At 40.4% G+C, this 20,249-nt stretch overlaps 1 protein-coding gene across 2 annotated transcripts in view; it reads left to right on the top strand.

Annotated features, from left to right (window-relative positions):
- The window catches only part of GRB10 (growth factor receptor bound protein 10), a 143,321-nt gene that overhangs the window by 47,700 nt on the left and 75,372 nt on the right, over positions 1-20,249 (top strand). For both annotated transcript variants that reach the window (XM_021385792.1, XM_021385793.1), the window contains exon 4: positions 10,369-10,462. In XM_021385792.1, coding sequence (XP_021241467.1) covers positions 10,369-10,462 — 94 coding nt within the window. The remainder of the gene's footprint in view (positions 1-10,368; positions 10,463-20,249) is intronic.

The raw sequence follows: 20,249 nt of genomic DNA, 5'->3' as shown, positions 1-20,249 counted from the left end.
GGTGCTTTCAGGGAAAAGGGGAGATCATACCCTACCTTCCATGGAGGGAACATTATAAAGCCATTTGGCAGAAACATTGTTATGGTTAGTAGCTGTAGCACTGCTGAAACTGGTGCAGTCAAATAGTGCTAGTCTTATTACTAGGGGATTTCTTAAGCTTTTCTGTAGACTAGCTTTGCAGTGTCTGTTGAAATGCATCCCCTGTTGGAGACCTTGTACCTGCGCCTGTCTTGTTTGGCTTGGTTTGCTTGTTTTGTAGTTTGGCACACTCTTCCTTCATCCAGTATCGTACTGGCAATTATGAAAACTCTTTGATCTCTTGAGGCCTTAACACAGCTTAATACTCATAGGATTTATGCAGAATTAAAGCAGCTGTTGTTAACAGTGTTGAAGTGTTACAGTGTAGGTTCAGAAGTGCTGTGAGTAACTTTGCTGGAGGTGCCCAACAGTTCTCTTGACACATTTGTGGTGCAAACAGTTTCACAACAAAATGAAAACAAAACCTTCCAAGTTTGAGGTGATCAACAATCTTGCTGTTAGCAAGCAGGTGGAGCTTTTTTTTTTTCTCCAAGTACCAATTTGTGCAAAACTAAAGTTTTATGCATTGTATTGGGTTTTCTTGGGGCAGCTTGCACCTTCATGTGTAATTAGTTACTATTTAAATGGATAAGCTTTTGAGAATTTTCTTTGGAGAATGTTAAGTCACTGAAGATTTTCTGTTTAAATCATCTTGTTGATGCAAGATAACTGCTAGAGCTGCTGCATTTAGCACACTTTCCTTAATGAAGGGAAAACATGGCCATCACTGAATTGAGATATATGCGTGTGCGAACTGAGAATTTGTATGTAGGTAGCACCGCAGCATTGTTTGTATTGGAAATATTGTTCAGCTGTCAGTAATGTTTAGGAGTGGTGACTTTGAGTTTAATAAACATCATTTCTAGGGATTTTTAATGAAAATTGTTTTGATCACCAGCAAGAAAGATACAGTAATGTCACTTTCTTAAAACTCTGGAGGTGAAATGAGATTTAGACATAAAGAAATGCAGAAATACATGCACACTGTTGGTTAGTTATGAAATTATTTTATTCCAAAGGCTTGCAAATTGATCTGCTACTGCAATATAAGCGATATAAAAGGACTGTGCTTTTTTTTTTTTTTTAAGTACCCATATATTGTAGACTATTCCTTACAATCCATGATTTTCTTTGCATAAATTACATTACTTAATTGCTTGCGAAGTGTGGAACCCTGCTGTTTGGTTAGCAGGAGAGCACAACGGTCCATCTCTGCACAAGATCTGATGCTGGATTGCTAATGGTGAAAGACATGATAGTTGTGCATAGAGATATCTGTGAGTTTTCTACCCTATATCTGAGATTGTTTAATACTTTCTTTTTCTAGGACTTGCTTGTCTAGAGATGCTTAAAGAGCCAGTTCTTTGTCTGAGGACAAGCAACCTGAACTGCAAATGTCCTTTTCTGGGGTGGGCAATTACTTGAGGGGTCATACTCATTGTGTAGCAGATGAATGGTTCTTTCTCTATGCAAAAAGGTATGTGGCCAGTACAGTTGGGATCATATGCTTGATTGGATAGGACAGCTACTTCTAGACTTGGTTAAATTACTTATCTAGTGCCAAGGGTCAGTCTGCAGGGAAGGAGGGGAGGGATATCAAGCACACGCAAAATTACAACATTTGATCAAGTAGGCTAGAAAATAGGTAAAGATGATATAACTAATAGTTGAAGCAATTAAGAATATTAAAGTAATCTTGTATATGGATTTGTTTAATGTGGGATTTGAGATTCATCACGTTTCAAATTTGAAGTTCCTAAGAGGAATCTCATAAGCACTCTGAGGGTTACTTTTGTTAGCTAGTGTCTGTCTGGTGAACTTCGGAGGTCTCTGTGAGCATGACGGCACTTGTCCCATGGGAGATTTATGGTTTCACCAGCTCTGCCAAGGGCTGTAAGGAATTGCCTTCACCTGCCCTAAAGGGCTGAAACTCTCTGCGCGCCTGAGCCAACAAGAAGAAAAAAAGGGATAGTACTATTGCTGTGAAGCAAACAGACCTATATTCGAGTGGCATAAATTCCTTTGTTCTGTGTTTTGTGCTACTGCCATTCCATTGTTAGTGTTTCATCACTCTTGAGTTTTCGCAGAAAACAACCTATGAGGGACAGCGTGCTTAAACGCAATTTAGGTTATCTGGTTGTAGCTGCTGCTTCCCTGAGTGTAAGGGCTTGAATGCCTGTCCTTAAAGAGCATGTGCTTACATAGAAATGTTAATACCTACAACCTAGGTAGAATCTTCCCTCCTCTCCTCCCTCCCCCGCTCCCCTGGCCTGAGACACATGAGTGCGTTGCTCTGTTGCCAAATCTCAGAGGCCACCGGGTCGGGTCATCTCTCCAAGCGCTGAGCCTCCCAAGGTTAATGCAGGGCGGCGTCAGCCTCAGCCGGGGACAGACTGTCCAAGGCGGTTCGTAGAACATCTCCCGTCCACTTTGTGCAAGGCTGCTTTCCAGACCTGGCTCCCATAGCCAGCGTTCTTAGAAGCAGCACTGCTATAATCAGAGCTCTAGTGGAGGCAATGCCAAATAGAACAGACAAGCTACCTTATATTTCACAGGTCTGATGAGCATGGGGAAAGCAGCAGGTTGGAAATGATTGTCCTGTACATTCTTTCTGTATGTTAGAAAGTAGTAACACTGTTGTGGGTGACAATTTAATCTATTAAATATCAGTTCTTCAGTAGTAGAATGATGCTGAACTCTCTGAAAAGCCTCTTTAAAAAACAGAGGAGTATGATGTCTTACTGTAGCTGATTTTATGCTTTGAGTAACAAAACTCAATTAGTCTGCATAATTTCTCTTGGTAGATACAGTTCTTTCACGGAAAATAGATCTTCCAGTGACTGTTGGTGGAGTCAATATTGACCGAAACCAAAGAGCTTGGAGCAGGCAGTAAAAAAGGATTTTGGTAGCCTTGTCAGTGGCAGGCCCTTGCCTCGGAGGTCAGGCAAATTTATGGATAAGTACAGGCTAAAGATTCATTCTCAGGATCTATGGGCACCAGTTGAGGAAACACATTTTCCATATAAGCATGTAATTATCCACCGTAAAGATCTCAGACCATTGCCATTATGTAATACTAAACTTACTTAGTGGTGGAAGTGGAAAGGAACTTAGTGTACATATCAAAAAAGAAGCAGACATAAGAAAGTAAATGCTTCATTTTTGTAAGTGCTTTCTAGCAGAAGACAGCTCTGAGAAGTGGTTGCTTTCATTGAGTATCTTGTGCTTGTTTCTTTTCTACATTTCAAGACTTTATTTTAGCTGTAAACTATGTAAACTGTCTCTTAACAGCCGGAGTGGTTTTAGACTCATTAAAAATAGAACAAAGCTTTTAGCATTTCTAAGCCTGTCAGTTGGATTTGCTTCTTGCTAGCTGATTAATAGGCAACAATCATGATGCACTGGATTTTTTCTACCATAATAAGTGACACTGTGGCCCAAAGAATGCACACAGTGGAACATACTGCCCATTTTCTCTGTGCGGAGAATCTGGGAGACAGCTGAATTATTGCAGAAGTGGTTAATTTATACTAAAAGAGAACTGTTCTAATGAAACAAATTTAGTTTGACGTGACTCTTGCCAAATTATAGGTACAATAGGGTTGCAAGCCCTGCTAATACCAGTTTTACCAAGACTAGCCTATAGAACTGGTATCTGCAAAGCTAGCATGTATGCATGCTGAAGGGTTGCATTACTGAAGTTGTCAGCTAACTCCAGCATACAGAGGAAAGTCTTTTACGAATAAACTGCTGTTGCCAAATCTGTTGGGAGGCAGCTAATCATGGTCCAGCTCTTGCAACAGTAGTTCCTTTTTTTCTGGGATTTGGGACTAAAGAGCCACTTTTTTTTTTTTTTTTTTTAATGGTGAAACTGACTAGTAGCTAGTGTTATCTCCTGGTGTGAAACAGTACTGCCAGGGTAGCAGCTGTACTGCAGGTAATGACAAGTCCCATAACTAGAAATATTCCTTAAAATAAGTCTGAAACACCCTCAGAAAATAACTTTCTGGCTCAGTTCTACTGGCATGTTGTATAACTGTATTAGTCGGTGTGTTTAAGAAAGCTGCTTTCCTTGATGTAGGAGAAGAAACGCTTTGCTGATTGGGGGCATGCACACCGTGGGGTTTAGGTGCTGACAGGCTCCAGAGCCCCAGTTTTTGCTGACTTGAAGGACTTCTTGGGCAGTGGGGTATTAAAACACAGAAGGGGGTCAGGAGAGAAGTTCTTCCAAGGACAGACTGGCAAGCATTTCTGCCTTCTGTGTATCATGGGATGTAATATAATTCCTGTGATCACAACTTCATTTAACAAATTCCCTGCCACTGCAGAGACGTAAACCATGGACGCAGGTCTGTCTGTCTGTCTCTCATTTCCTTTCTATCTTTAGTAATTCCTGGTATGTTGTGTTTCTTGTAGCTTTTGCATATGTATATGGCGAGCTGTTAAATCTGTTGAGTGTTGTGTGAACATGAGGCTAGTGATAGTTCTGTGTACCCTGCCGGGTTATTGCATGCTTTCTGTGATTCTCAGCCTCTGTGCTCAGAGGTGCTGCAGTGTGTCAGGTGGAGTACGGGACGGAGCATGCTGCAAGCTTCGCTGCTTGGATAATCCCAAACTGGATTCATTTGTTGCTGGCCCCTAGGCTTATTGCTGTCAGTCTTAACAGAAGTCTTGTAAAATCAGAAGAATTCCAGCTGTTAGCGGTTTTGCTACTTCAGGACAGAGCCTGACTTTTGACAGAGCTAAGTGGCTTTATTTTAAGCCCTTGTTTGTACAAGCTCTCTTAGCAATGGGAATGTTAAAATTTTAGGTTCACAGTTACACTGTTGACTTACTGAGCCTTTCACTTGGCTCTTACTTAGTCAAATGACTGTAGTTTAGAGTCAGGAAACCTAGTTACAGCTCTTTAATTATGTAATATGTGGGTTGTCTTTGCTCTAAAGTTTTTTGCCTGGTGTGCAAAGCCTTTTTATTTTTCTCCTTATTTCTACTGCATATTAAGCACTGGCCAGAGAAGACGTGACTGATGCTCTAGGAAAAGGCAGCAAGAATTTTTTTGAGTAAATTTGAAATTATATGCAACGCAGTGACTTTGGGCAAACCTGAGAGTCTGGCTTTTCCCTCACAACTGTACTTGAAAAAAATTTCCTTAAGGTCTGGGGTATCAGTGATAAGGTAGGCTGAAAACACATTGTACCAAACAGCTATCTGCTGGGGAACTGTGCTGCTGTATTTAGCTGCAGAAAAGCTCGATGACGTGCATCTTTTAAGGAAGCATCGTGTGTGTTACCAGTTGATCTCAACTGTTGAGTTTAGATTAGAACTTGAACACTGGGTTGGCTCTGTTGGGTGGATTTCTTCCTATAATAGTCCTGTGAAGGCATATGTGTAGACTAAGGGTACAACTGAATGATAGAACAGAAACTGTGTTGATGGCTGCGTGTACCAGGAAGCTATAGGAAAGTGAACTTACTGAATAGTTGACTACTTGATTCTTATCATAATAGACTCTGTACGTATAATGCTTTGTGTAGACCAAAGCTGGGTGTAAAAAAAGAAGCATAGCTTAGGAAAAAAATGCAGAGTTCCTTCATTATCATGCAAATAGTGTTTCATTTATGAAGTAAAGAATTGCATGATATGGTCCTCAGGAGGAATGCTTCTTAATCTGTTTATTGCCTAATGAAACTACAGAAGCATACAAAGAACAGCAATACTGGGTCAGATACAGAAGCAGATGAACATTTCTTTGCCCTTTGGTTAAGAGTAATATGTTGCAGGTATTTGTCATTTCCCTGCTTCTGGGCTCCCTGGACCGGGAGTTGTTTACTCTTCAGCAGCCTTTGGTAGATTATTCTTGAGTGAATTTTAATAATGGCTTATGCTTTGCAATATTTTCTTCAAATTGTGCTAAAAGAATAATTCTGCTTCACATAAGTAGCCTGAACAGGGTAAAGCTAAGGTGATTCAAGTAATGACCTGGCTAATCTTCTGTTTTTGCTTGACTGGTTTTGAAACATCTACTTGGTATGATAAAGTCAGATCGGCAGGTAGAGAGCTACTGTTGCTGTAGGAGTGCTTGTGTGTAAACTGAGGCGTATCTGTGTTGATAGTCTCAAACCACAGTGGAACCCGTCAGCATGTCTGACTTGACTCTGTTGTGCTGGACAGTGTACAAACATCAGAAGTATGTCGTGATCTTAATTTGTCACTGTGGGATTGCTGGCATGAGTGTGCGTGACTCTTGCTCAATTGAACCTTTTGTTCAGGGGCATGGCTGTATGGGTTTGCAGACAGCTACAGTAAATCTAAAACCAGGGACTGTCATCTTGGTGGTCTGGACATCCACGGTTTGGGCATAGTCCCAGGAGCTTCCGAGAAGCTCTGCTGTCGCTGGTAGCCTTCCTTATTCTCTTGAACTTCTAGTGACTGCTTAAGCTAGTAAAAGCTGAAGTGTTCAGCAAAAGGGTATTTCCAGACCTCAAGAGAAAGCTGCTCTCTCTCAGCTAAATTCAGGTCCCTTTTGTGCAAAGTGGGAGAGAAGGGAAGTGTGGGTGGTGTATTGTTATTCATACTTTTGAATGTACTTCCTCCTATCTAAGCCCTATTTAAGATTAGCCTGACTGACTAGATAACCTTCTCTGGAGGAACCAGGATGAGAGTAGCAGCAATTCACCGGTCAGCTGAATAACATCTCTTGCTGATAAATGTTGTTCCGAGCAAACACTGAGCTAAACTGCAGGCAGGAACAGTAGCATGGGGAGCCAAGGCAGCGATTGGAGAACACTTGTGCAGACAGCAGAGCTACTGTAGTATGCGGTTGACTGATTCTCTGATTTAAATACCAGATGCAGTGTTTTCTCTGATAATTGAAATACTTAATGCTAGCACAAATAGCAGCAGACACAGTATATTGAAGTTGAAGGAGTGTACCTTGAAAGGCTTGGTTATAGATTGAAAAATGAATCCAGCTTGTCTGGGTTACTGATACATAGAGATAACACTCTCTATGAATGGACTTTGTCTCTTGGTATGATGCTGACATGGAACATTCTGCATTGCAGTTTACAAAAGGACATTGAAATCTAACCTATAATGCCGATGTTTGGCTATATAAAATGCTAACTGCTTTAAGAGACTCTATAAAAATAAACCATGCTTCAGATCCTTCTCACACTCTTGCTAGTCACTTGATTAAATCATCCTTGGTCACAGATGCTGACTGACAGAGAAAATAGTACGTGCAAACAAGTTAGTGAGGGCTAATGCCTCAACTAGCTTCTAAAAATACGGTAATAGCTGGATGGTACAGTAAGTTAAGTAACATGCATTAATTTCAAATTGAGAGCATTTACTGGAAGAGAAGAGGGATCTGGGGATTAAAACATGGTGATACACATGACTTATTGGGAGCCCGGTTTCAGCAGGGGGGCAGTGATGGGCCAAAGCAGGTGCCCATGGGCTGAGGGGCCTGGGCCATGACTGTGCTCCTGACGAGACCATGCTGGGGCTGTGCCACAGCACCTTGGCACAGAGTAACTGTATAATTTTTTTTTTCCTCATTTCTTTCCTTTAACCTCGTTCCCGTGTCTGTCTGATCTGTGCTGAAGCTGGCGAGTTGCCATTATTTGTCTTTGAACAACTGACATAAATAGATTCTGGAGGTCATGTGAAACTATCATGAGCTTTTCAAAACTGCCCAGTGCTTACCTTTCCTCAGCTGCCCACATTGCATTAGCAGGTGTGGTTTTGTTTATGCAGGCCTGCTGCTTTACTTTAGCAACAGGGTTGTGCTGGCCCTGAGCACCCTGAGGAAACCTTTTGCTCTGTGCTTGGCTCAAGCTTTGGGCAAACTCTGCAGACCTGAGTGAGGGTTGCACCTTCTGAAGCAGGCAGAGGCATTCCATCGCTGGCCTAGAAACAGAAACTTCTTCTGAAAACACCGATTTTTTTTATTATACTGTGATCTTGCCTTAAACTTTTTGAATAAGGCCTGTGGTTTTCAGCATCTTCTGGTGCACCTGTGGGGTTATACCAGAGGAGGGGTATACTATTCCTTTAAATTCCTGACGTTTGCTAGTTAAAAATCTGTTCTAATTGAGGAGTTCTGTGCTTGCAGCCAGCTGTAGGCTTTCGTCTCTGAAATAATGTGTTCTCCTTTAACCATTGTGAGTAGTGCTGAGAAAACTCCGAAGTAAAAAGATGCATTCTGACCACGTCTTACCTCTATTCCTCTGTAGAAGGAAGGACTTTGCCTTTCAGTAAGGGCTTTTATGTGTTGGGACAGCTGAAAGCACCTTATGCTTGCAACAGATAGCTTACAACTGTTTTTCTTGTTCCCCTTTTCATTTATGTTGGGATGACCTGTTGCTCTTCTCTAGCCGTGGGGCAATATACAGCTGCATCTGTGAGTAAGATGTCCTCACTTGTTTGCAGGAGGGGAGCTAAGGCTGCACAGCTGCATCTATGGGTTTTATATACTTGACAAATATACATGATACTGAGCTTCACAGATGGAAGTGTACGAAGATGAGCTCTGTGCTGAGAGGAAGGATGCTCTGCTTTATTCTCAGTGCCTGCAATGTTCAGCTTAGACTATGTACTGGGTTTGTAATAACTGAGGAGCAATCAGCTTCAGCTTTGAGTTTTGACTGCAACTTTTCCTATATAAACTTCCTCACTTTTGCCCTTGGAGCCTTTGAAGGATTTAAGTTGAACTTCCTGGGGGACAGGCTCTTCATTTTCTTTATCATTTCTGCTTCCTGCAGTTATCTTCTCATACCGTTAGTCGCAACTCTCCTTCCTGAAATTTGAAATTGATTTGTTGTGGTCCGTGTTGGTGCTGGCTGTGTGTTCCTTAAGGAAAAGAGAACCATGGAAAATGAGATCTGGAGGGGGTTGGTAGCCAACATGGGGTGAGAAGGCTGAGTGCCATTGTGTCTGGCATAGACAGATATAACATGTATCTTATCATATGTTATTTATTTATAAAAGCCTCACTTAGTCATGCCAGTGATGACAGTTCTTGTCTTATGAGTGCTTGTGGGTTCCTGAATTGGTCCCCGGTGGTGCTGGCTCTAAAGGCACTCATGGGTTGTGCTTGAGCCCTTCCGGTATCAGTCAGTTCTTTAAGCAAAGCTCAGATATGCTGTTTGAGGCAGTCTCTCTGCAGAATAGATAATATAATTTATTTAATATCCTATCTAACTGTATACAGTTCTTATCCCCAAACACTGTGCACATTCTGATTTTGAGCATTAGCTTATATTCTGTAAGCTAGAAATGTTGAGTTTGGCTCACAGTTAGTTACATGTAGTTGAAGAGCTGCTCAGAGTCCATGTCCTTAGTCTGCTGTATTTACATAATTTGCCATGAAGGTGGCTCCTGTGCTTTGACATAAATACCATTGTGTATTTATTACGCAATTTGGACACAGCAGGAAAGTGTGTGTAGTCATGTACATTGCTGTAGCACAGTTCATGGGCAGTTATCTCTTAGTGCAATCAGCTCCACGTACATGCTTTTGTTCTTCCATGTCATATTGAACTGGTATATATAAAGATATACTAGCTTTGTAAAACTGTGTACCGGCTCTAAATTTCCTACGTACATTTCTGAAACCCATTGTGACTTATATTGCTTTTTTTTTTGTTGTTTATATTTCAATTTTCCTGCTTTTTCTTAGTCTTCATTTTTGGCAAGCCCTTTGAGAAACCGTGGTATTTTTGACTGAGCCAAATTCAGTCTGTGTTAAAACTTCTTGAAACCTGATCTTGTGAGAGTTCTAGTATGAAAAAAATTCAGGTTGGCATCCAGAACCATGGATGTTTATCTAAACTGAACTTCTGATTCCTCTCGAGGTTTGGTAGTTCACTACTGAATCTGTTTCAGTCCAGTTAATTAGTTACAAACCCCTAAGCCACAGAGCTGGAATTAAAGAAAACAAAACCCCAAGCCTCTGCATAATTTGATGCAAGAAGAAACTTTTGTTGAACTGGGAAATGCATTTACATTGCTATTTCCCATTTTGAAATGTAAAATTGACATCCCAATGAGCCAACAGTGTAGTCATTTATTCTGGATTTGTGCTGCCTGCATTACTGTAGCTGACCAGTGTCCCCTCTATGTGCACTAACCTATTCTTTTCCCCATTCTCTGATACTGGTTTCTCCTTTGAGAGATACAGCAGAGATTTTTCTTGTGTCAGTGTTCTTGGCTCTCTGCAGTGTAGCTTGCAGAGAGCACAGTGTGCCTGTTTTTGTTGAGATTTTTCTGTTCTTTTCTTTTTAGGACAATGTAGATCAGACTTCAGCTCATGGTCGGCGGGATCTAGTGGAACCAGGTTTCCAGGAACCATCTAATCGCATGTCTCTAAATCACCAAGGTAAGGAATGATGAGTGGGAATCCAGCCTTCTTGAAGGAAAAGTGCTGAGTATGAAGTGAAAGTTTCGGGTCCGTTTTGTGGTTTTTCCTTCTCATTTATAAAATTAAGCTCTGGGTTGCTGGAGTAGAAGAGCTAAAGATGTGGGATTTTTCGTCACAACTGTGCTGGGAGATGTGGATGAAGATGGCTAAGTGCCTGCAGGGAACCTGATGTCTTGTAGCTCAAGCTAAGTTTGCTAGCCTGAGCAGAAGGAATGTTGTCCTGTTTTGGGGGGGAGTACTCAAATTTAATTCAGCATTTGCAGTGTTTAAAAAAAAAAAATACCTGAAAAACTTCAGACACCTTGAAAAAAAGACATTTGCTGTCATAGTGGGGACTATTTAGCTCAGCTTCAGTTTTTGGCTTAGAAATAATTAATAATGGAAAGTGCTGTCTTAATCAGTGAGCTCTCTTATCTTTAGGGTTCCTGATGTCTTAACTTGGGATTAAGTCCTTGAAACTAGCCTTCTAAAAGTTATACGCTTAACTTTTCCTTTAAAAATCCAGTTTATTTGATTTGCCAAGGGCTGCAAGACTGGAATTTCATGACTTGTAGGTCCTCATTGGTATTTAGGTTTCAAATATATCGAGCATCTCTCACCTTAGATTTTTCTGGTTTGAAAGTCTACTTTCCATTGAAAAATAGGAAATAACAGGTTGCCCCAAAGAAAAATCCAAAACTTAGCAGCAGAAGCAGTGCATTGTACCATGATTTCATGCGGCACAATTCCCTTCTTGGACATTGCATTAATTTCACCTGTCTTGAGATGTGCAAATCCCAGAGCAGATTTACGTAGGTGATTTCTTCTGAAGCTATTTGTGAATATCCCCCTTTAATTAAGGATTTTCTTTTCGAACACTTTCAATGTGGTTTAAGTCATGTGGTAGAATGAGAGTAGGTGTGGCTGCTGCTTATGCAGTCTGAGTAGATATTGAAAAAACAGGTAGCATTGCATTTTGATGACCAAGTGTGAACTTTGTAGCCTGGCATCTTCCTAGCAGAGTAATACTTTTCAGATCTTTCTGTTCCTCTAGCAATGTTACAATACTGAATGGATCTATATGGGGTCACCTGGAGTGTGGCTCTGCTTGAGCTACTTGGAGTCAAATGTCTGCACAAAATGGTCCAAACTAATTTCCAAAGCAGATATCTTTACGCATAATGCTTTTAATAGGGGGGTACTGGTAGTTAAAGGCCTGTTTCTAAGTCAGGACACAGTTGTTATTCCCAGTAGTTTCTGAAGTTAGTTTTTCTGTTTGTTTTTAGTGTATACACTTGCAATTCATACCTGACCACCTTGCTCGGTCAGCACAGCAGATTTTCCAGTTTCTTTTGAACATTAACTTACAGCCCTTTGCTTTTTACTCAGGCAGCTTTGGTACAAGCACTTACAATTCTGAACAAGACCCTGCTTTCCACAGCCTATAAAAATGGTGATTAGCTTGCTCTGAGGCATCTGAATCTTTTCTACACAAACTGGAAAAAGAGCATGCAAGTGGAGACTGAGATATCCCTGCCAACTGTCCCTGCATGAATAAGCTCTTTCTTGTGAAGGGTATTTCAAGTACGTGTTTCCTGCTGAATCATTCTTTTACCCAAGCAGATGCTGATTTGGTAGCAGAGAATGCTTTATGTAAAGCAAGGAGTCTTAAAATACTCAGGTTTTACGTAAAACAAATGTTGGAAGTTGAGTGCAGATGGAATGGCATTTTTCCTATGAATAAGGTAATAACTGCTTATGTATAGATACGCTAATTACGTACATTTTTATCTATAATCATTATGTAGTATTTACTTTCCAATAATTCTGCAAGTATAATAAAGGGACTAAACCCAGGGAACAGGAACTAGGATTTCTTACCTATATTCACAAAAGCTGCTTCATAAATTAAAAAAAAAAACCTTCATCCAGTGGAATAGTATTAACATTCGGTGAAGTAAAGAAGAAGATACACTTCAGCTACTGACCGAAAGCCGTAGGAAGGTTGGCAGGCCTGTTTGTCCACCAGAGAAAGTCCCAACAGCCAGTATTTAACAGTTAATAGACAGCAAGTCAAGTATTTCTCAAGCAGTCACTCAGAAGGTGTAGTGAAGACTAGAGCATGGAGAAGAAAAATGTCTAAACTATGAGGCATTTCCTGAAGAATTAAGGAAAGAGGCATGGTCAGAATGATTATTTACCATCTTTAAACCCACAGAGAGAAAGGGGAAGTAAAAGCATGGTTGCTGGGGGAGCGAAGCAATCGTTTCGTTTTTTCCGAAGGAGTGTGGAGATGAAGCCTACTTAGCCATGTCTCAGTTCTGTGAAACTTTCCTCACAAACTAGTCCTCACAAATCTTTCATATTTCACAGTGACAGGGATGCTTGTAGCGTTTGTGCCCTGCCTAGTAGCAAGGGACAGAGCTGGAGATTGTCATGGTGATTTTAGTCTGAACTCTTGCATTCAAGAGTTTAGAACACTGAGATAGTGTTCTGAAATCTTTATTAGAGCCCATCAGCTCCAGCACTCATTGCCCCTGCCCTGTCCCAAGGGTTCTTCTCTCTCTCCAAGCATCTGATATCTCAGCCTTATTCCCCTTGGTTGAGTGCACCCACGGTAGGGTGCCACAGCAGTTGTTCTTCAGTGTGCCTTGTTAGCAAGATAAGGTTACTTAACTGATTTCTCTGTGCTAGCTAGCAGCGGCCTTGCCGTATGAAGTGTGATAGCAAAATACAACATACTACAGAAAACTGGAAAAACAACTAAATTTATTTACCCTTAGACTTCAGGGGGCAAGCTTAACATGCACACTGTGCTGCTGCTGCTTCTCTTCTCACTTTATACTTCTGGGCTTTTCTTCATTGAGGCATTTCAGAACTCATATTTCTGTTTGGTTTTCTAACAAGCAGTAATTTATGCCAACTCCAGTCCCAGTAGTGAAGTTTATGGGCAGTGCCTTTTATTAATACTTGACGTACTTTTGAGATACTGTACCTAATTATAATTCAGGATTTTGAAGTTAGGCATAAATAAGATGCATTCTGTCACCTTAACTTTTAATTGAAGTATTAATCATGTGGTTCTTGTGCTTCCTTCGTATTTACTTGTAGAGATGATTGTCAGTATCTGTACAAATGCATTGTGCCGTGGGTCGGTCTGCAGTGGAAGATTCATCTTCCTTTTAGTTCTGCATTTGCTCTCTTAGTTGGTGTTTCATCTGTTGTTGGTCTTGATGCTTATTGTCCCAGGAGTTAGAGCTGAGCTGAATACTGCCATGCCTCTGGCTTTGGCAGCAGTGAGATGAGTTGTTAGAGTCAACAGTCGGCTCAGCCTTTGGTCTTTCTTGGCTGGCTGTGGTAGAAATCTTGTTTACAGTGAGATGGTGAACATGTTGCAATTGGTCAGTGTTACACTGGCTTCTAATTGTTAGGGAGCATCTGTAGAGGGGATACAAGTCAGTGATGGCAGAATCTACATTTCTGGCTTGCTTCTTAAAGAGAAAACAATGAGGCTATGTAAATAAATAAGGATTTTTGAATGACTGTGGGCATACATGAAGCAGTATGATGCCTAAGCTTTAACCTAGAGAAATGATCTTGGATAGACTTCTTTCTCCAGCACTACTATTATTTCTTGCTTTAAATGTGTTGCCTCTTGCATCTGCCTGGGGATAGGCATGTGAAATTGAGGTGTTTTTGTTATTAGATCTGTAGCTAAAGAATGTGTTCAGTAAGTACCGATGCTACCTCTGGCATGCCTCAGTCATGGAATCCCAGTAGGATGAATCAGATATTTGGTGCATCAGAACTAACCCATGTTTTTGCAGAATCCAGCTGGTACTGAATGGAAAATGTAGAATGAAATACAGATAGTTTGTTTGTGTTACAGACAATACCGAAAGCTGCCAGACATTCATGAATTCTCATGTATTGTATAAACGTTGTTGTCATTGTCCAGCTTTAGAAAAAAACACCATTAGTGCCAAAAGGATTTACACTAACTACCATTACACACAGAACTGAGCCCCCCGCTTCCTGCCTTGCTCATTACAGTACCTTTGTCTTATTTTAGAGAAGGCTTCTATTGTACTTTGTGATGAATCTTGTTAGCACAGTTACTAGGAGGGCACCCATAATAGCTGTGTAGAAGTTTAACTTCCCTAATTATACTAGTTCCCAAACCTATGAACTCACAGAATTGAAACAATATAAAAAATGAAAAGAAGACAAAGTAGGTTGTTTTTTAATACAGATAACTTCAGAGATCTGCATCAAGCTACAGGATGACAGAATTGACTAGCTGATGAAGTGTCAGGAAAACTCTGCATATCCAAAAGCTGCTAATGATGATTGAGTGGAATCAGTGAAATGAGAAGAAAAGCTAAGAACTGTTTAAAATGTTTGTGTGTTCACAGAAACATATTTGCAGGTGACAGACAGATTCCCTTTTATTTTTCATTAACTAGGGGATTAACTGTTGCTTTCTTAACTGGACAGTAAAATAAGGGAGAAAAAGACTATACATTAACGAGTAAGATTTTAAGTATCAGGATATTTAAAATTGAATGTATTCTGCTGAGGCTACCCGATACGAGTTTGGACAAAAAAAACCTCTCAGATATCCCAGTTATCTTGTATTCTCTTATGGGGTAGTCTGGTAATGGAAGGACCCCTCTGTCTGGGTTGCATAGTACACAGTGTGATGTCCTTTAGGTGCCCTTGTTCATTGGATGTTCTACAAGTGAGATTTTTAAAGTAAGTGTAAAATGAGTATTACAGTATTATAAATGCTCGCTTGCTATTTATATTGATCATCAAAGTAAATGTTAAGCCTATTTTCTATTGTGATTTATGGAAAAAAATTGTAAAGCTATTATATAAACAATGATCTTGATGTGTTCAAGAAAAGAGTTTCCAGGGCAGAGTAGTTAGTTGCACTGTGGGAGCTGGGCTGAGGAATTACACTCCCTACTAAAGGTAGTCCGTAACACCATCCCTAGGTACTGAAGCTGCATAGGTTTTCTGGTGGTTAAGTCTTTTTGTCATACTGAAGACAGAGGGATGGTGTTCCTGCACTTTCAAGATTTCTGTTTCCAGTTATTTCTGGAGGAGATTCATCAGGTGTGAATTTAGGGTGATTAGAAAACACATTTCTTTTTCTTTCTAAATTCTTGCCTGAGGCTTTGGGAGAGGAAGGTCTGAATTGGGCATCTGGGTAGTGTGATCCTGGTGCTGCTTTCTAGATGCCTGTCTGTGCAAGAGGGAATTTCCTTCCCTCACCCCTTATGTAGCTGTGCTTGAAAACAAGTCGGCATAGTACTAGTATAAGCCTAAAGTATGCCTGTGGTGACTCTAAGAAAATGTCCACAAAGGTTATAATGTATTTAATAGTGTCTCCCTCTTAAAGCTTTTTTCTTTTCTTTTTTTTTTTTTGTCCTTATCTAAGGGATGTGCATTTCCTGCTTCCACTGAAGTGGAGCTAAGACTCAGTGTTGGAGTGATTGTAACTTCTGTGCCCTTGGGCTGGCTTTCAGCTGGGGTAATGCAGGGTGGTACACAGGTATTCTCTTCTCATGGAGGAGGAAGGAGTGCATTTCTGGGCATTTTATGGAAAATTTTGGTAGTGTGTGCTCCAGCTATTGCAGCACAGTGAAACATTAGGTGAGGCGACCAGGAAGGGGCTGGGGTGCTGCTAGGTGCGTGGATGCGTTACTCTGTACAGGAACCCGTTCTGTTGGCAGGAGACAAATGCTCAAGCAATGTATTTGTTGGCTGTTGGCACACTTTCCCAGAGGTCTATCAGCTTGGAGAGGTGATGTCATTGCCATCGCAAATAGCTCCTGTGTTCCTCCAGTTGTGCTGCAGGGCTGGCTGCCTGCCGAGCGCTCGTCTGCTGGTAGGCTGATGCAAGGCCAGCCTGGCTGCTGAGGGAATGGGTAACAGTACCTTGCACAAACTGGCAGGCATCCGGAGAAAAGCTATTGGAAAGTTTCCTTTTTGCATCTGGCTGTCTGGTCTGTCTGTTCCACTCTCCCAAGCAGTAATAGTTCATCAGAAGTCTTCATTGTGTTAAGAAGCCGCTTTTGTGGCTGATGGTGAAACTTGAGCAAGCTTAAATTCTGTTGTCAGTGTGGAATATTGACTGAGGATGTGATCTTGCAGGTTGTAAAGCCTGAGCCTTAGAAACCAGCAGTCTGCTTCAGTGATGGGCAGGAAACCACGACAGCCGGTATCCATGTGGAACAGTGCTGCTCTTCAGCCCGTAGCGTGAAGCTCGAGCTCATATGTCCAGTTGGAAATGATATGCTTGGGGAAACTTAGATACCAGATGGAAAGCAGGGTCTCAGGATCTGCTTCTGATGAGGTGCTTCTCCCAAGTACTTGGGCTGAGCTCATTTCTTGAGCTCTCATCTCATGGTTGGTTTTTTTTGTGAGTAAATGAGCCCCAAATCCTACTGTTAGTGTGCTCTCTCCTGTGTAAATCTATGTTCTTAACTACTTACGTCATGCTTTCTGTAAGCAGATTACTAAAGCAGCCAAGCACAATAGATTTCAATATTTTTTTATTGTTTTATATGCTGATGTATTTGCTGTCCAACAGGTATGGGGAGACTTGCAGTCTCAAGTTGTCCTCTGCTTCCTAGGTGGCCTATTTCTTCCATTTGAGTTAATGGTCCGTAATTGAGCCGAGTGATTTGAAATGCCCTCTTCTAATTTAATCAATATAAGTTAACTGTAAAATCTTGAGATGAGCTCATGTGTTTTGTGGAATAATTTTATTGCCTTTATTTATGCTTATGTTCTCTTTTGTAATCTGACTAAATTTGTACTGTCAAGATGTTGAGAGGAGAAGGTTGGAAAGTAATACTAGCAGGAAAGGCTCTTTTGGTAACTTCGGGATGATGTTTTTAATGTGGCTGAGCTGAATTCTTTCCAGTGCAACTCTGCCATCTTCCTGTATGTCCTGCTTATTTTTTCCCTCTTAGGAGGTGTGTTTTAGTTTTGCTTTTAGTAAGAACTTTTTGAACCTTTCAGTGAAGCTGCCATAGCCAAATGTCAAAACATGTCTGTGGGCACTTAAACTGTCTCAGCATAATGAACTTTCCAGCTAGAAACGCTGATTTATTAGCTAGCCTAGTTTTTAATCACGCCATAACAAAAGTAGTTGTTCAGTAAAACAGTGTCTCTCTGGCATCATAACAACTTCAAATTCAAACACCTTGCCCAAAATTGCATCTGAAGCTTCAAAGCTGATTTGACATGTAAAGGGGAGGGGTATATTCAAAGATGGAAACAATCTTATTCACTGCTGCTATACTGCCTGTTGTGATACACTGCTTAAAACAATTTTTTTGAGAGCATAAGTATCTCCAATTCGGAAATAAAAGAGCAATGTCACTATGCAAGATCAGTGTTAATGGAGGAAGAACTGTCATTCAGTATTTCATTACATGGAAAACTCTAAGGTGCTAATCTGGTTTCATGACTGTTGAGTCTAAAATAAAGTTATTCAGTTCAATGGGATATGAATAAATGCAGGTAAATTGCAATCAGATTCACAATACATGCAATATTTGAAATTACTGTGACGAAAGAGAGAACTGCTTTCTTTTTTAAATCTCTGCCTACTTTAGTGAAATCAGTATGCAGAACACAGTGCTGTCATACAGCTCCCATCCCTCTGTCCTGTGAAACTTATTTCTAAGAACATCGTTAACAGTGGTGTGGCAAAGTGGAGGAAGTTGTTATGCCAGAAACTACTTTCTCCCTGAATTCTTGAAACCAGCTAGACTTGAGCTTGGCAAGAAACCTTTTAGCAGCCTTAGTACACCAGTACAATTTAGCAATTCTGAGACTAGACATCATTTTTTCCCAGAATAAAATCCATTTAACTTCTTCAGATAAAGACCTGAGTTACTCCCACCCCCATTTAAAGAACACTGAACTGATTTGTGTTCTGCCTCTGATCAGCCATGTACCTTTGATCTCTCTAGTGATGGCAGATAATTTCTAATAGCTGACACAATGCAGCCCTCTTGTCTGCAAACAATGCTGTGAGACTTGCATTCAGTTTTTATGTTTTTATTTTCCCTGACCTTTAAGGTTGTATTTTTGGTCTCTATCGAAGTGCTGAGAGGGTGGAGAACAGGCAGCGCAGCTCTTTATTTCCTTCCATTGTTTGTCCCAACGATAAAGTGTCTTAACGTTTGGTTTCTGTCTCTTATTTCCAGTGCCTCAGGTGAAGCAAAATATATATTAATTTCTCTTTTTATGAGCTTCATCTTCTAAGCAAGGCTTTTATCTTATGAATGAATGCAGAAACTCCCTTTTCTCCCCTTAAAATAAGCAAATCAATACATAAAATCAAGCAGTGTTTAAATCACTAACATTTCCAGTGTTAAGAAACAGAATGAGAGGGATGGTAAGACTTGTTTGCGAGAGGGAAATAGGGCATATTTAAGACATGGCAGTTCTCTCAGCAAAGGGTTCAGAATTCCTCATGATTCAACAGCTTGCTGGACTTCCTTTTTATTTGTTTGCTGGTCTAAGTTAGAGGAGGAATTACGAGTACTAAACAAAAGTTGGCGTAGTAGTCAAAAATAAAAAGGGTTTTAAGACTTGGCTGGCACAATTACATCAAATTTAGGTTAAGCAGTCTGAAGAAGTATAGAACTAGTTTAAGATTCTAGTATCATTTTCTGCATAATAGGATAAATTGCAGGACATTTATACTAGAAAATGGGAATCATCAAAAAAAGACAGAATACATCTTTTAGCTGAGAGGAAAATGCCCAATTTAAAGCTTTAAACAACGTATTTCTTAAAAATGCATTTTCTAACCTGCTTATAAAAGACATTGGTTCTGCCAAATGACTGAGAAGCTGAGGACTACAGATTTCCATGTTCTTCGAACATGGGAATGCATTTTTCCTCTAGCTGATTCAAACAAGTTGCACTGGGATGTGTTCATGGTCTGTTTCAGCAAGTATAACTCTACTCAGTTGTGTGAAGATGAGTATATACTGCGGTCTATTTAAGAAAATGGATGTCACTAAAATACCTGGTTAATTTTAATTGTTGTTGGGTGAACATGAAAGCAGTCTTTTATGCTGGCTAAGTTGTGTTTATTTAAGAATCAAATGATTTTCTGTGTTTAAAAAAAAGTTTCCAAGTTCATGACTAAAGTCAGACTTAAGACAGCAAGAACTGTGTAAAATGGCAGTTTGAAGGCAACAAGCAACCTCAAACCAGCTGCTTGCTTTCAGAGTATTTGTGGAAGGAGATTCCTTTTTTTACTCATCTTGGAAGATGCGTGGAGTAATATGCCTCCAAAGACTGCACTGAGGGATCATAGAGAGATTCTTAAACTCATATGCAAACTAGCTGGATTGCATACTATAGCAATTAATTGTGGAAGCAGCAGAAATAAACTGCATGCGTTGTTAATAATCTATACCTCAGCCCCAACTATAAGCAGTTCAGAATAATTGGACTTGACCTGAGGTTTTAATGAAACTGTACCACAGATATCATTGCAGGACATTGCTAAGTGTACATTTCTTCATGTGAACACACAGGAGCATCCGTGGGCTCTCCACTCCCTCTAACAACTTAGCAGGAGTTGTGAAGTATTTGCTGGTGTTGACTGCTGGGGCAAGGAGTTAGAAGTGCTTGTTCAACAAATTACCTCTTAACACGGGATGAAACAAATCACTCTTGGCTGTCTACCTAAGTTTTTCCCATTAGCAAAATGAGGATGTTATTG

Source organism: Numida meleagris, chromosome 2, assembly GCF_002078875.1.
Source record: "Numida meleagris isolate 19003 breed g44 Domestic line chromosome 2, NumMel1.0, whole genome shotgun sequence".
Classification (NCBI taxonomy): Eukaryota; Metazoa; Chordata; class Aves; order Galliformes; family Numididae; genus Numida; species Numida meleagris.
Note: the sequence above shows the minus strand (reverse complement) of the source record. Positions and strands in the feature narration are given on the sequence as shown.